The sequence below is a fragment of the Nicotiana tabacum genome, chromosome 1 (assembly GCF_000715075.1).
Source record: "Nicotiana tabacum cultivar K326 chromosome 1, ASM71507v2, whole genome shotgun sequence".
NCBI lineage: Eukaryota > Viridiplantae > Streptophyta > Magnoliopsida > Solanales > Solanaceae > Nicotiana > Nicotiana tabacum.
This window is the reverse complement of record NC_134080.1, coordinates 93787870-93805868: the sequence shown is the minus strand read 5'-3', so window position 1 is coordinate 93805868 and position 17999 is coordinate 93787870. Positions and strand designations below refer to the sequence as shown.

General features: G+C 37.9%; 1 protein-coding gene across 1 annotated transcript; it reads left to right on the top strand.

The window, feature by feature from the left end:
• Window positions 1–1745: 1745 nt before the first annotated feature.
• Window positions 1746–16685, top strand: LOC142163100 (uncharacterized). The gene is made up of 5 exons (XM_075220356.1): window positions 1746–2306; window positions 3474–4682; window positions 5108–5283; window positions 14595–16500; window positions 16560–16685. Exons 1-5 carry the CDS (start codon window positions 1746–1748, stop codon window positions 16683–16685), a joined length of 3978 nt encoding a protein of 1325 aa, XP_075076457.1.
• The last annotated feature ends 1314 nt before the right edge of the window (window positions 16686–17999 follow it).

Here is a 17999-nt window from a genome sequence, read left to right as displayed (position 1 = left end):
CTCAGCCATATTTACTCCGTTTTGATATTTTAAATGATATTTTGGGCTGAGCATCATGTTTTACTGTTGCCCAAGTGGCTTGAGAGATTTTTGACTGAGTGAGGCCAAGGGCCTGTGTTGTGAGGATATTATGGGGTCAGGTTGCGCGCCGCAGTAGTTTTGTATTGATTCATGATTATGAGGCTGAGGGCCTGATTTGTTACGCCACGAGGTGTCTTATTATGAGGCCAAGGGCCTGTCCATTATGCCACGAGATGGCTTGTTATAGCGCTTGGGTTGTAGGAGCCCCTCCAGGAGTCTGCACACCCCCAGTGAGCGTAGGTACCCAGTGTGAGATTTGTTATTGCTCGAGGGGCTGTTGTTGTTTCATGATTATTGCCCGAGGGGCTGATATAAGTGATTGTGAGGTAGCCCAAAGGGCTGATTCTATTGATATTTTGCCCGAGGGGCTATTTACATTCTATTCTTTTCTCCCTGGTTTCATCACTCGCTTGAAACTATTGAAAGTTGTTTTAAAAAGGTTTTACTGAACTGACGTATTTTTACAAGTGTTATCGCTTTATTGCATTGTTTTGGACTTACACTGTTTTGCTATAGCGTTATGCTGTGGTTTACGTATTTTCTTACTGCTCAGTTGTATTTACTTTTATTACTTACTGAGTTATCGTACTCACAATACTCCCTGCACCCTATGTGCAGATGCAGGAGTCTCGGGTCACGCTAGCGAATGTTGATTTGTCATCCAGCAAGCTTTCGGAGTTGACTAGGCAGCTGCTTGGTGTCCGCATCCCAGTGCTTCTCCTTCCTATCTTTATTCTGCTTTGTATTAGCTTGTTTCAGACTATGTTATCTTTTCATATTTCTAGACAAGTCGTAGTTGCTCATGACTGGTGACACCCTGATGTCGGGCTGTGTTTTGTTTCCTCACCGTTCTATTCTACCTTACATTTTGGGATTTTTAGCTTATTAAAGACTTTAAATGACTTATTATAATTGTTTTGGTTGGTTTGGGGTTTGTGTCAGCTGGCCTAATTTGATGATAGGCTCCATCACGACCAGGTCCATTTTAGGGTCGTGACAATATTCTTGAGAAAGATTGCACCGTACTCCCTTAGAATTGCAAAATCTCACGTTGCTTTGAATTGTTGAAGATCTTTGTTGCTTATGTGATATATGCAGATGTATATTAGAATGACTCACGATACTTTATTCATGACTCTTAAATTTGAGATGTCTTTTAGAGAGAGAAAGTCCTCCTTCTCTCTTCTCTTCTTCTTTACTCTTGAACCTTCACTAAAATCCCCAAAACCATCCATGTCCGTAGATGAACCTGATTTGCCAAACATGATGGATATCCCACCTAAACCACCAGATCCTAACATAGAACCTATTACCAATTCCAAAACAATTGAAAAGTCCTCGTTTAGAGACAAGCTACTTGCCAGCGACTCGATGCATTTCAATCCCTCCGCACATGTGCCTGCTATGTCTTCAGAGAAAGATTCCAAGGAAATAATCTTCTTCACCAATTTATAGATCTGGCGATAACACTATTCAACTATTTTCCGAAGAAATGATGCGCATATACAATCCATGGAAATTCTCAATCATTATCAAATTAATGGGTAAGCGCATTTTACATCAATATCTTAAGCAAAAAATCCAGGAACTATGTAAGCCCACCGAACAATTTCCACTAATTGATCTGGGTGAAGATTATTATATTGTTATCTAAGGAAGAGAATATGGTTAGAGCTCTTCACCAAGGTCCATGGTTTATTAATAGATATTTTTTATCATTGATAAAGTGGATCCCGAATTTTGTTGCTTCCAAAGTGAAACAAACTACTTCTGCAGTTTGGGTACGACTTCCTCAATTGCCAACGGAGTTCTATGATGGTGATATCTTAAACAAAATTTGCAACAAATTCGGTCACCTCTTAGAAGTTGACGCTTGTATGTCAGCAACTCTCAGAGGGAGATATGCTAGATTATGTATTGAGATGTCATTAGAACATCCAGTTAAAGCCTTTATTTACATTGGTACTCATAAGCAACACATCCTCTATGAAGGAGATAATTTTTTATGCAAGACTTGTGGAAGGTTGGGTCACATTCAACGATTATGTATGTTTAGACATCTCATTCCCACTGAAGAATTCCATAATCCTCCAAGCAAAATAAACATCCATACAGCATCAGCAGAAGAGTGGCAAACAGTTTCTTTTCCAAGGAAGAGAAGGTCATTGCAAAAGGATTTGCCAATGAAAAAGAATAAGGAGAATACTACTCGTTCAGGTATCAATGTAAGAATTTTTTATGCTACCACAGGTAAGTTCCTCAATACTCAAAAACTAATTTACAAAGAAAAAACTAGTTTATTTGCTACTTCCCCAAATGTTAGTCAAGCTATCACAACCATAAAAGAAGATAATATTTCTGCCGATCCTAATCTACTAGTCAGCAATCAATTTGCTTCTCTTAATGATCCTTACCTAGATCCCAATAATTTTTCTCCTACTACTAATAAAAATTGCATAAAATCCAAATTGTCGATGAATTGCTACAAACGAGGCAGACAAACAAAGATACCAAGGCAAGTGGCATTGATGTGGCCAATGCTAAAAGTGCCAAGTCAATTCCTATCCAACCATTAAATAGTATAAGTAATATTACTAGTAATGTTTTTAACAGTAGCTCTTCCAAGGTGTCATGCCAAAACAAAAACTATTCTACTAACAAAAATCAAGTGGCAAATATCGGTGGGAATACTCACAATACTACAAACCAACAAAATGTGGCTAATACCGGTGGCAATACCCAGGACACCCAATTAGAACAAGGGGCTAATATTCACATGATTCACAATATAGAAACCATGCAAATCGATAATACCTCCATAGATTTGCACTCTCTTTCTGCTAGTAACCAATCTTATCCCATAAGTGATTCTAATGTATACTCTCCAAACCAACACAATGCTAGGAATCAAATTTTATCTTTACCTCAGCACGAGGCTTTACAAAATACTTCCCAACCCTCCTCGTCAAAATCCAATCATTCCACCTTAGACTCTAATAATCACATGTCTAATCTTCTTACCATGGCAATAGAACAATCAAGTAAGATATATAATCTAATCCCTACAGACCAATTACCCCCATATGCCTATCAATCCAGTCTCATTAGACAAACTACTATCTCCCAACACACAAGACATGACAAATCATGTGATGGGAGAACAAGGGGAAGCTATATGACCCATAAGAAAATCTCGCACAAAGATTTCAAGCCCAAGAGAAATAACAATATTGTTATTCAAAGAGAAGTAAGACAAGAAGTATATTCTCAAATGCCCAGTAGCACTATTCAAAAGCTTGATGGACATAAGGCTACCAATAAACCGAGCAGTAGAAAAACATGCAGTAATACTAAGCCCATCTGTGAGGTGAAGTGCATTTTCTCTTATGTAGGAGAATCCAGTGACCCCTGCAAACCCATCATTTCTAATGAATAGAGCAACCTCCTTTGTTATTTGGAATGTACGTGGTGCGAATAATGCAAACTTCCGTAGAAATTTTAGGAAAATTATAGAGACTCATAAACCTTGTATGGTAACTCTCCTAGAAACTAGAATGCATGACCATGCTCCCCTCCAACATGAATTTCATTTTAGTAAGATGATCGAAATCCCCGTCGAGGGTCGTTCTGGCGGCTTAGTGATTATGTGGATCCATGACTTGGTGATTGTAGATGAGTTAGCGAGAGTGGATCAAGAACTTCATACTATGATTAAGATACTTCTGAATCAAAAACCTTGGCTTTTTAGTGCTTTATATGCCAATACTACTGTTAATAATAGAAATATTATGTGGAATAATTTAGAAAAGTTGCATGAGACTTATGTTGGTCTATGGTTGGTCGGAGGTGATTTTAATGATGTTTTAATGTCTGATGACAAGTGGGGAGGACGCCCTATAAATAATACTAGAGCCTCCAAGATTTGGAACTGTATTAACAAGTGTAAGCTGTTAGATCTTGGTTTTAAGGGATGTAAATATACCTGGTCGAATTGTCGGAAAAGAAGTACTGGCCTGATTATGGAGAGATTAGATAGATGTTTTGTTAATGATGAATGGCTTAGTATTTATCCAAATGCCATAGTAAACCATCTCCCCAAAACCTACTCAGATCACAACCCTCTCCTTATTAGACTAAGCCCTAGTTTTAAGAGCAACACTAGCAAACCTTTTAGGCTTGAAACCATGTGGTTCTCCCATCTGACCTTTATCAATATAGTGGACAAATGCTGGAGTAACAAACATCTCTTAGAAGCAGTCAATTATTTTGAGCATGAAGTTACTCGGTGGAACAACGAAGTCTTTGGTAACATCTTTCATAAGAAGCGTAGACTTCTTGCTAGACTTAATGGTATTCAATCCTCTGACAAGTACACTTCGAACCCCTTTTTACAGCAGCTTGAATCTACTATAGTTAATGAGTACAATAATGTGCTTAGGATGGAAGAGGATTTTTGGAAGCTTCGATCCAGAATTAATTGGCTCAATGAGGGAGATGCAAATACTAGACTTTTTCATATCTCCGCCATTAATAGGCTTAGGCATAATAGAATTACGCACTTCAAAGATAATGTGGGAAATTGGATTGAAGACCCCGCTCAGGTAGTTGACCATACGTTAAATTGTTTTAGGGATATTTTCACCACAAGTCATATTAGTTCGAATTGGAAGGGCATCAACTCTAGTATTAGTTCCTTCAACAAATTAAATTTACACAACCTAGACAGACCGATTACTGATCAAGAAATTATTTCCGCTCTCTTCTCCTTTAAACCCTTTAAAGCTCTTGGACCAGACAGGTTTCACCCTTTTTTTACCAAAAATATTGGTCCATTGTTGGTCCTGTGGTGCTTAGTTATTGCAAAAATATCTTTAACACTCAACAAATCCTTGAATTCCTTAATAACACCTTTATCTGCCTTATCCCAAAAATTCTGAATGCAAATGATCTCAAAAACTTTAGACCAATAGGTCTATGTAATACTATCTATAAGATCATTACCAAGATTATTGCTAATTGTATAAAGCCCTATGTGGATGAGCTCATCAGTCCTTATCAAGCTAGTTTCATAAAGAATAGAAGAGCTAGTGATAACTCTATTATTATTCAAGAGGTCATTTCCAACTTTAATAAACGTGAAGGTGCTAATCATGGCATGATTCTCAAAATCGATCTAGAAAAAGTTTTTGACAGATTGGAATGGTCATTCATCTTTAGAACCCTTCGCTACTTCAATTTTCCTCCTAATATTACTAGATTGATTATGTCTTGTGTTACCGCTTGTTACACCCTATGTTTTCGTATATTAGAGTATCCGTAAGTCAATTGATGTAAGCTCAGAAATGAGATCAACTTTGAAAGTACGTAAAGTAAGTTAATCCTTTTATAATGGAGGTTACAAATCTTTATGATCATGAATAATGAGTACCAAAAGGGTTGGAAAGCTTAGGTGCTGAATGAATTAAAGAAAATAAGTTTCGTCGAATGTCGACAAGTTTGGAATGTTATAACCTATACTTTTGGGGTGAGACAAGGGTGACTAACATGATGATGAGGTTATTTTATGAGTTAGTTTAGTCGTATGATAGTCGTATGTTATGTTTTTAAGTCAAGCAAGCTGTGGAACAAAAGTTGGAAAAGGTCATCACAACTTACATTCAAAAATGAGTTGAAACTTAGGTTAAATGTAGCTGAGCTTTTCTCCCAATATACTTTGAATCAAGGGATGATCTACATATGGAATTTAATATCTATGAGTCTAGTTTTCAACTCATTAAACCGTTTATCAATACGATCTCGGAGTATAGATATATTCACATTTTCGCGAGACCGTGCAGCTAGTAGGTGACAAGTAGGTGCATCACCTACTTGCCAAAAAGAGAGGCCTCAACTAAGTCGGTCAAGAGGGGACTTTTAAGGGATTATAAACTCAGTTATTTCACCTATCTTTCAGACCAGGAAAACCTAATTGAACCCCTGCAACTCCTCCCCAAAAATCCCACACAAACCCTAGGGTATTCCGGGTGTTACGACGCGATTCTAGTGCTGAAAAGTCCGGACAGCTTGCTAGTTTCTCTTTCTCCTTCTTGTATCCGTGTTGAGGAACTTATTTTTGATGAAAAAGGACCAGGTTTCGTGGGTTATACTCAGTACAAGGTAAGTTTATGCTTCTCCTCCCACTATCTATATGTTTGCGAGTTGTAACTCGATCGTAAAGAATAGACCTAGCTAGTTTCGAAAGAATGGTATGTTGTTTGTTCTTGTGTAATGGTTGGCTGGTTGTAAACTTATTTTTAAGTTGAATTCATGGCTGGTATATTGGATAAGAGGTATAATGATGTACTTTTGGTTGTATTTCCCAATTTGAAAGAAAAGACAAGTCGAAACGTGTTTAAGTAAACTGAAAAATTATTTTTGAGTTACTGAACTTGTGGGAATATTTTTGGGCTGTTTCATGTTGGTATTGGGTTGTACCTTTTACTACTATTTTTATGGAGTTGAGATGAGGAAGGTTGTGGAGAAACACCACATAATGGCAAGGTTGTTTGTTAGTCATTCCTCGTAATATTTTCGGGTTGGTTGACACTATTATGGTTGTCGTGTTGTGTATGAAGTGATAGGGGTATGTTGGGCTATTTGTGATTGTCTTGACTAGTGTGAAGTCATATATATAGGGGAGGTTCTGTCCGTTTCATTGTAAAATAGGTTGTGGTCGATACATAATAGTTACGACGCTTAAACGATAACGAGAGTGTCATTTCTCTTATTGTAGACTAAGGAGCCCTGAAATTGCATAACTTGAGGTTGGGAAGAATATACAAGGTATGTTAAGGCACTTACTTCTTTCTTTTGGCATGATCTAAAGTGACATGAACATAAACGGTACGCTAATTCATAACGGATCTACTCCTAGAAACTAAGGTTGTCCATGTTGTTCTTTCCTTATAAAGTTATTCTAAACAAGTGTGTATGATCCTTAAATCCCACTAAGGTTCATACTGATGGTAGGGATGTCCATAATGTTAATCGAAGGTGCAATGACCTTACATCACTCCGAAAGGGTTAGAACGTAACTCCATGAGTCGAGCATGCATTATATATATGTATCTATTTTACTCTACCGAGCCGCGCTATAGTCGGTCGGGTATGGCACCTATTGTGAAACCACTGATCAGTTGGGTTTAGCGAGCTCCACGTGGTCGGGTACGATTCTACCGAGCCTTATGATGGCCGGGTACATTTTTACCGAGCCTCTTTGAGGCCGAGTACGATATGATGATGATGATGCCCACAGAGGCGAATGTTTTTAAAAAAGTTCATGTATATATATGTATTATGTATTTCATGTCAGTAGCCCCCAGAGGCACTCAGATGTTACAGGTTGTATCTCCTCTATCTCTCTTTACATTACTGTTCTTTTTTATGCTTTCCTACCTTACATACTCGGTACTTTATTCGTACTGACATCCTTTTTGCCTGGGGATGATGCGTGTCATGCCCGCAGGTCCTGATTGATAGGTTGACAGTCCTCCTAATAGGTTATCAGCTCAGCGAAGGTGTTGGTGCACTCCACTTGCTCCGGAGTTGCCTAGTTGGTCAGTATGCTTTGGATATATATTGATTGGTATGGCGGGGCCCTATCCCGATCTTTATGATTTTATGTACTCTTAGAGGCTTGTAGACAGATGTCAGGTGTAGGCACACTTGTATGGCCTTGTCGGCCTATGTTTTGAGTTTACAAATGGTCATGTCAGCCTTATAGGCCCGTATGTCACAAATATAAGTTTGTATATCATTTGGGTCTTCATATGTTGAGTATTCCCTCAGGTTTTATTCATGTTATCTCATTACCGGTTTTCTGGCTCATTTACTCATGACAGTATGATAAGAAAGATATGTTACATTGGTACTCGGTTGAGTAAAGCACCGGGTGCCCGTCGCGGCTCTCTGATTCGGGTCGTGACAAAAGTGGTATCAGAGCAGTTCTGTCCTAGGGATTCTACAAGCCGTGTCTAGTAGAGTCTTGTTTTTGGGTGTGTAGTGCACCACACTTATAAGCAGAAGGCTACAGGGCATTTAGGACTGTCACTCTTTTTTCTTATTCTAGATCGTGTGGTAGAGCTTTGTTGTAAGAATTCAAACTCGTAAATTCGACTTTAGTCGTAATACAATGATACCTACATTTAAAAAGATGGTTGGTAAAAGATTGTATGTGGCTGTGAAAGAGTTGAGTTAGAGGAGCTCGATTTTGCATGATGCATATGATGGGTAAATATAAGGTCTTCAGTAGATCATGTGTATACTAAGAAGTGTAAGCTTCTCGATAAGGAGCCTTAAGGCAAAGAATATCTATCCACCCCTAAAGGCAATGAAAGATTCAAAAGATAGATACAAGCTTCAACAAGTAAAAGGAGCAAGATGGGAAGGGTACAAGGCACCTAGTTAATAAAGATTATCGGTATTTTCATCTCCGGCAGAAAAATATAAGCATTGTAAGTTACCCTCAACAGTAATAGAGGTATTTATAATTGACCATACCCATCTCAGTTATACCCTATTGGGGGATAACATGTGTAGATTAAGAAAAGGACGAGATATCAGGATCCGGTTAGGGTTAGGATAACCCATAATGGTGAATTGATTGTTTGTGTTAGTTGACAATTTCTGAAGCATAATGCAAATGTGCTAATAAATCTCCTTGTGAGATACCCAGATGGCGCACTCTAAAATAGTACAGCTAGATATGAGTACTACAAAGATAGCCACTGGAAGCCTTGAAGGGATAAATATTACCTTAGCATGGCTCGTGTCCCTAGGAGAGAGAATTTTAAGCATCCTGAAAAGCCAGTGAGATGAAGCAAGGGGAGCTAAAAGCAAAAGAATGTCTTGTTGATGTTTTCAGAATAAAGTGATAGACATAAATGTTAGTAGGAAAATAAGAATAGAGTTAATGAAGAATTATGAGTAAGATGTCCACATGGATGACAACGGTGGAAAAAAATGATGATGAAAATGACAGAATTATAGAGTCTATAGTTAAGTGAAGGAAAAATATGAGAGGTGACAGACCTTGAAACAACAAAGGAGTATAGGCCATAAAGTCATATCTTCTTTTCGAGAAATAAGTTCGCAACTCTAACGCGATTACCAGCAGGAAAAGATATACCCCCAGAGTAGTAGAAATCAGTATGGGCTGGTAAACAAGATAAACTAAACGTGAACTAGGGACAAAATGATATGATAATATTCTGCATCATGAGAATTTCAGAGGTTGCGTTCCGGCGATAATAGAATGGATGACAAAACAATGCCCTTTAATGGTCATTCAGGAAGTCGCGTCCCTAAAGCAAGCAATATGAGCAAAGTTAAGCTTAAGGGACTATGTGCGCCAGTTACACTAAGTGTCATCCTCGCGAGCAAGGAGTTTTATTATCCTTGGTACAAAAAGTATTACCACAAGGAGAGTAAGGGTAATCGATGATGTGAAAAGACGTCAAATATATAGAGGTAAAATATCTATAGGTAGATGGTCGTAGCTCCAGCTCTTATTACTCCTCTAAAGGTGGGAATATGGAGTGATATGGCATGAAGTCAGAATTTAGTGGTTCTACTAATCATGGAGTGGTAGAAGAATAATGCGGTAATGTGAAAAAGGGATGAGATTGTACTTATTCAAAGCCTACAGATATGCTACGATATCAGTGCATTATACAAACACGACATCAAGGAAAGGAAGTAAGGGTTCCTGCCCGAAATGTCATTGATAGATCAGAGGCCAATGTATGAGGTAAGTTAAAACAAAGGAAATAACCCAAGAAAGATTACGCGGAAAATTGATGTAAGGATAGGCCAACGAGTATTTGGGATTTTATTAAGGAAGAGCCCAGTTATGGCTAAATAGGAGGTTATAGACGAGTCAACAGATCATGCAAGATAAACGTAGTGAATCCTAATATAGTGAATTCAGTCTCGCAAATATGACGTCATAAACCTTGAGAAATGCTCAGATAGGAGTTGGGGTATTTAAAAGTATTGTATAAGTATTACAGGAATAATGGAGGGTACCACTAAGGAGATAATCAAAATCTGATTTTACAAGTAATCCTACGAGCACAACGGCACGGAGGTATGTAAGTAAGGATGTTTGTAGGCGAGTAAGAATATCAAAAATTCCTTCGAGTATACAGTATAACAAGATCACAACTTTACAAGATCCAAAAGGTCTCCTAAGTACTACCACGAAAGACTAGCTGAGGAAATAAGGAAGAAGGTTTCCACCTAAGCATAGTGACCTAAAAAGGAAATGATCTTTGATCTTGTAACAGCAGTCTCACTATAATATTGCATGCACTCCATAAGAAAGTGGCACCTATCATGGCTAATGAACAGAAAAAAAGGAAAAAAAAACATCAAAGGTGATACTTGAGAGCATACGCGTTACAGGGAATTCCAGTATTCGTGGGCACTATGATAAGCCAAGTATCCATGTAGCAAGTGGCAGAACGACCAGAAAAAATAATTATTTACATTTAAAGACAGCTGAGAATGCGCAAAATGGAATCTAAGGTGCTTGCAAGTTAAAGGAAGGTTCTGAGTAGAATAAATAAATGTGTAGGTCGGAAGCGAAAGTATAGTAGAGTGAAAAGATTTTGGGTAGATGTGAGTAAGGGTGAGAAAAGGTGAGTTAGAAGCTGATAAGAATAGGTAAGACTTCGGTATTAATCCCATCAAACAAGAGAGTTGATGGTTTATATATGTTATAAAAGGCTCAGTATAGCTTGAATTAACACGGAGGAGTCTAAGACTAGGAGCATTTAGAAGAGATGGAATGCTCCTCTGGTCGTAATGTAAGAATGTAATAGTGGTAAATTATAAAAGGATGATATATAGGCCTTCATTTGAGTAATGATTCAAAGAGAAGAGATTTCATGGATGGCATGGGACTAGGATACCCCCATAAGCCGAATCACATTGGGATGCTATGAAATACGGTTATTGAAGTATAGTATTGTCCCTGGTGGATTAGGAAAACCACTTCAAATGTTCCCCGATGAGACGTGAGACTTGAGGCAATGTATTATGTAAGAGGTTTCAAGTTATCAGTGGTGGATTATAGATTAACATTAAGGTAAATCAATAATAGATGGATAAAGATTCCAAAGTATGAGATGAGATTATGATGTCATTCTTTAGATGAACAGTAATAAGGATTATACATATAGGATAAGCGGTGAGAGAGTAACCTGGAGTTGGGTGGCAGACCTCGGTAATAGTAAACCGAAGTAAGAGTTATTGTATAATATGACCTACCTAGTTGTATTAAAGCCATTAGCATAGATAACTGAGGCTATGAAACAAGATATAGCAAAAGTCGTAAGTTTAACAAAGTACCGAGTAAAAAACTTTAGTATACCCATAGATGCCCAGACAGACAACATATCAAGCTTTGTATATGTTTACAACGTGCTACCTAGAGATTGGATAAAAGCTGGAGAAAAAAGAAAGAGTCGCATAGGCACACATACAAGGAAAAAGTCGTACAGGCTGCATGACAAAAAGGAGCAACAGTTACGAGATTGGAAGGGGTTCGACCACAAGTCGTGGTATGAGAAGGAGGACTAAAGGGGGAATACTAACTTTGGATTTATTCAAAGAATAGTTGCCTATATGACTAGAAGAGTATTAAAGTGTTCACAAGAGCAATGGGTTATGAAACTGATAAGTGGATCAGTCAACATTCGAGGACGAATGTTCCAAAGGGGGGAATGATGTTACACCCTATGTTTTCGTATGTTAGAGTATCCGTAAGTCAACTGATGTAAGCTCAGAAATGAGATCAACTTTGAAAGTACGTAAAGTAATTTAATCCTTTTATAATGGAGGTTACAAATCTTTATGATCATGAATAACGAGTACCAAAAGGGTTGGAAAGCTTAGGCGCTGAATGAATTAAAGAAAATAAGTTTCGTCGAATGTCGACAAGTTTGGAATGTTATAACCTATACTTTTGGGGTGAGACAAGGGTGATTAACATGATGATGAGGTTATGTTATGAGTTATTTTAGTCGTATGATAGTCGTGTGTTATGTTTTTAAGTCAAGCAAGTTGTGGAACAAAAGTTGGAAAAGGTCATCACAAGTTACATTCAAAAATGAGTTGAAACTTAGGTTAAATGTAGCTGAGCTTTTCTCCCAACATACTTTGAATAAAGGTATGATCTACATATTGAATTTAAGATCTATGAGTCTAGTTTTCAACTCATTAAACCGTTTATCAATACGATCTCGGAGTATATAGATATTCGCATTTTTGCGAGACCGCGCAGCTAGTAGGTGACAAGTAGGTGCATCACCTACTTGCCAAAAAGAGAGGCCTCAACTAAGTCGGTCAAGAGGGGACTTTTAAGGGATTATAAACTCAGTTATTTCACCTATCTTTAAGACCAAGAAAACCTAATTGAACCCCTTCAACTCCTCCACAAAAATCCCACACAAACCCTAGGGTATTCCGGGTGTTACGATGCGATTCTAGTGCTGAAAAGTCCGGACAGCTTGCTAGTTTCTCTTTCTCCTTCTTGTATCCGTGTTGAGGAACTTATTTTTGATGAAAACGGACTAGGTTTCGTGGGTTATACTCAGTACAAGGTAAGTTTATGCTTCTCCTTCCATTATCTATGCGCTTGCGAGTTGTAACTCGATCGTAAAGAATAGACCTAGCTAGTTTCGAAAGAATGGTATGTTGTTTGTTCTTGTGTAATGGTTGGCTGGTTGTAAACTTATTTTTAAGTTGAATTCATGGCTTGTTTATTGTATAAGAGGTATAATGATGTACTTTTGGTTGTATTTTCCAATTTGAAAGAAAAGACAAGTCGAAACGTGTTTAAGTAAACTGAAAAATTATTTTTGAGTTGATGAACTTGTGGGAATATTTTTGGGCTGTTTCGTATTGGTATTGGGTTGTATCTTTTACTACTATTTTTATGTAGTTGAGAGGAGGAAGTTTGTGGAGAAACACCACATAATGGCAAGGTTGTTTGTTGGTCGTTCGTCGTAACATTTTTGTGTTGGTTGACACTATTATGGTTGTCGTGTTGTGTATGAAGTGATAGGGGTATGTTGGGCTGTTTGTGATTGTTTTGACTAGTGTGAAGTCATATATATAGGGGAGGTTCTGTCCGTTTCATTGTAAAATAGGTTGTGGTCGATACATAATAGTTACGACGCTTAAACGATAACGAGAGTGTCATTTCTCTTATTGTAGACTAAGGAGCCGTGAAATTGCATAGCTTGAGGTTGGGAAGAATATACAAGGTATGTTAAGGCACTTACTTCTTTCTTTTGGCATGATCTAAAGTGACATGAACATAAACGGTACGCTAATTCATAACGGATCTACTCCTAGAAACTAAGGTTGTCCATGTTGTTCTTTCCTTATAAAGTTATTCTAAACAAGTGTGTATGATCCTTAAATCCCACTAAGGTTCATACTGATGGTAGGGATGTCCATAATGTTAATCGAAGGTGCAATGACCTTACATCACTCCGAAAGGGTTAGAACGTGATTCCATGAGTCGAGCATGCATTATATATATGTATCTATTTTACTCTACCGAGCCGCGCTATAGTCGGCCGGGTATGGCACCTATTGTGCAACCACTGATCAGTTAGGTTTACCGAGATCCATGTGGCCGGGTACGATTCTACCGAGCCTTATGATGGTCGGGTACGTTTTTACCGAGTCCTCTTTGAGGCCGGGTACGATATGATGATGATGCCCACAGAGGCGAATGTTTTTAAAAAAGTTCATGTATATATAAGTATTATGCATTTCATATCAGTAGCCCCCAGAGGCACTCAGATGTTACAGGTTGTATCTCCTCTATCTCTCTTTACATTACTGTTCTTGTTTATGATTTCCAACCTTACATACTCGGTACTTTATTCGTACTGACATCCCTTTTGCCTGGGGATGCTGCGTGTCATGCCCGCAGGTCCCGATTGATAGGTTGACAGTCCTCCTAGTAGGCTATCAGCTCAGCGAAGGTGTTGGTGCACTCCACTTGCTCCGGAGTTGCCTAGTTGGTCAGTATGCTTTGGATATGTATTGATTGGTATGGCGGGGCCCTGTCCCGATCTTTATGATTTTATGTACTCTTAGAGGCTTGTAGACAGATGTCAGGTGTAAGGACACTTGTATGGCCTTGTCGGCCTATGTTTTGAGTTTACAAATGGTCATGTCGGCCTTATAGGCCCGTATGTCACAAATATAAGTTTGTATATCATTTTGGGTCTTCATATGTTGAGTATTCCCTCAGGTTTTATTCTTGTTATCTCATGATCGGTTTTTTGGCTCATTTACTCATGATAGTATGATAAGAAAGATATGTTACGTTGATACTCGATTGAGTAAAGCACCGGGTTCCCGTCGCGGCCCTCTGATTCGGGTCGTGACACCACTACTAACATTTCCATTCTAGTTAATGGGACTAGAACTCCTTTCTTTATGCCAACTAGGGGTATTAGACAAGGTGATCCTATGTCCCCTTACATTTTTATCCTAAGCATGGAAATGTTTTCTAGATATATTAATCATGTAGTTGATTGTGCGAATTGGGACCCTATTAAGTTGTCTCCTAGGAGCCCTCCTTTGTTACATTTATTCTTTGCTGATGATTTAACTCAAATGGATAGGGCCAATAAAAAATCTTGCTCTACTATTTTAGAAGGCATTAATGTTTTCTGTAATTTATCAGGGCAGAAAATCAATACTACAAAATCAAAAATTATATTCTCCTTAAACTGCCCTGATAACCTTAGAACTGAAATCTCTAACTTTTTTGGCATTAATAGTTCCAGCAACTTTGGCAAATATCTTGGATTTCCTATCTTAAGTAGACACCCTAAAGCATCAGACTTTCAATTTGTTATTGACAGGATGAGATCCAAGCTAGCCAACTGGAAAATTAGTTGCCTTACTATGGCAGGCAGATCGACATTGATCTTCTCTACTCTATCTAGCATACCTAATCATGTTATGCAATATATTCATCTGCCAGTTAAAATTCTTAATCACATTGACAAAATTCAACGGAACTTCCTTTGGGGGACTACTACTACTAAGAGAAAGTTGCATCTTGTTAACTGGAAAACCATCACTAAGCCCAAGCGCCAAGGGGGGTTAGGTCTAGTAAAAACTTCTACAAAAAATTTGACCATGTTAACCTGCTTAGCTTGGAGATTTTTTATTAATCCTCCTTCGCTCTGGGATAACACTCTCATTACTCAATACTCTTCCAAAAAGAATCCTTCAAATAGCTCCTTTATTTGGAAAAATATTCTCAAAGGTTGGTATATCTGCAAGGAGGCTATTACTTGGGAGATTGGCAATGGTAAAAATATAAATTTTTGGAACCATAGATGGATCCTTAACCTTCCTCCCCTTCGAACCATTATTCATGGACCCTTAACCCTGCGCGAAGAGAGCCTTAATATCCATAATCTTTGGTCTGATGCAACATGGGATCTTTCTGGTATATCTTTCGAATTACCTGATTATTTAAAAAATTATATTACAAGCATCAACATCCCTCAGAATGAGCTTTGCCACGATCGTCCAATTTGGTCCATCAATGCAAATGGTATTTTTACCACTAAATCCACATATAGTCTTATTGACAACCATGAAGGGTCTGTCAATGACTTTGACTGGATTTGGCATCTTCGCGCTTCAAAAAAAATCATCTTTTTTCTTTGGCTTTGTTATCATAATAGACTTCCAACTAGAACCTATCTCAATCATATTGGTATCAACATTTATAGAATATGTCCAATCTGTAAGAGTGCTGAAGAAACCATTACCCATATATTCCTTTCTTGCCTCATAGCTAACAGGTTTTGGAATGAAATTGGTATCAATAATACTAGCATCACGCTGGTGGAGGGCCATTGGATTGATACTGTAAAAAGGTTTCAATCCCCAATACCTCTCTTAATGTTAGATTGGCTTGAAATTTTTCCGTTTTCACTTTGGAACCTGTGGATCAATAGAAACAATAACAACTTTAACAATGACCAACAAGATCTCTCTCTAAGCGTAGTTATTACCCGTGCACAAGAATTTAAGCTCCTTACCTACAATCACTCTAGCCCAACCAACAAAAAGAGCATAAAGGTTAAATGGCATAAGACAAGGCAAGGTGCATATAAATTGAATAAAGATGGAGCTTATAAAGGCAATGATAAGATTGGTGGTTTGGGTGGTATCATCCGAAATTCCACCGGAGATTGGATTGTTGGTTTCCAGGAACATACTCATGTGCTTAATCATACTTACGCCGAACTTCTTGCTTTAAATCAAGGACTGCAGCTTGCCCATGAAAGAAAATTGAAGTCGCTAGAGGTGGAAACAGACTTGATGGAAGTAATACAACTGATTCAAAGTAATCATCCTACATATAACTCAATCGTTCAGTCTTGCAGGTGGTTAATAATCTAGCTAGAGATCCAGAACAGCAGGCACAGTTTTCACGAAGCAAATTCAGTAGCCCATCTCTTGGCAACAGAAAGTACCAAGCTTGCCTATTTCAGCACTCAATTGAAACTTGATACCGTCCCTCACTTTGTGGCTGCCAACTTTCTAGCAGATCAAAGGGGGGCCTCCTTTACTAGAACTATTTCAGAGAACTCTTGTAATAAATTAGCTAGTCTTGGGAATATCTGTTCTATAATTGGCACCTCCACCTCTATTATATCACATTGATTTAAATTGTTGAAGATCTTCGTTGCTTATGTGATATATGCAGATACATATTAGAATGACTCACGTTACTTTATTCATGACTCTTAAATTTGAGATGTCTTATATATGGATGTGGGCCCCACTTAATAAGGCTTACTTTAGCCACCAAATATCTCTTAAAATGCCATCTAATAATGCAAGTAAAGAATCACCAGATTGGCTTTGAGTTGCTGCCACTTTTTTGGCTTATTAAGCTTATCTATAAATTCCCTTAATTAACTTGTTAATCTTCCACTAACCAATAATTAACCAATTATCCACATAATTATGAATTATCTCAAATTACTTAAAATACTACTTACTTTTAACATACTTTATACATCTTTACTATCATGGTCATGTGGTACCTTGTAAGGCACTAGTCCATAAATACGGGGCATTATAGCTTGGACCGTATTTTATCCCCAATTGTCAAACTTCAATGAAACTAATTTTCTTCAATTTGCTTACCCTCTCTCCTTCACGAATTTACTCATCACTTGTTTGAAATAGCATAATGCTTATAATCTCAAAATAATCTCATTCCTGAACTTACGTTGATTAACATATGACGAAATTTTAACGTACGAAAATGCGGGATGTAACATCTCATTTCCGAGCTTTTATCAATTTATTTATGGCGCACTTTCACGCACGAAAACATGGGGTGTAACATCATTCCCTCCTTTGGAACATTCGTCCTATAATGTTGACTGATGCACTTATAATTATCATAACTTATAGTTCTTGCGAATACTTTAGTACTCTTCTTGCCATCTAGGCAATTGTTTTGTGAATGAATCCAAAGGCCAGGGCATTCCCTTCTTTAGGCCTCTTTCTCACACCACGACTTGTAGTTGGAATCTTTCCAATCTCGTAACTTTTGCTACCTTCTGTCATGCAGCCTGTACAACTTTTTTCCTATAAATGCACCTATGCGACTTTTCTCTCCTTTTTCCTCCAGTTTTTAGCCCATCTCTAGGCCTCACTTTGTAAAAATATACAGAGCTTTACAAGATGTCCCTCTGGGCATTTATAGGTATATTGACGTTCTTCGCTAGGTACCTTGTCGAACTTACAAATATTGCTATATCTTATTTCACAGGCTCGGTTATCTATCCGCATGACTTTACTGCATCTAA

Bases quoted from the DNA above. Each gene is read 5' to 3' on its own strand.
- LOC142163100 (XM_075220356.1), top strand. From the start codon at position 1,746: ATGGTTAGAGCTCTTCACCAAGGTCCATGGTTTATTAATAGATATTTT. The intron at 5,284-14,594 runs GTCATTCATCTT...TATGCCAACTAG, and splicing joins GTTTTTGACAGATTGGAATG to GGGTATTAGACAAGGTGATC. The intron at 16,501-16,559 runs GTAATACAACTG...TCAGTCTTGCAG, and splicing joins TGGAAACAGACTTGATGGAA to GTGGTTAATAATCTAGCTAG.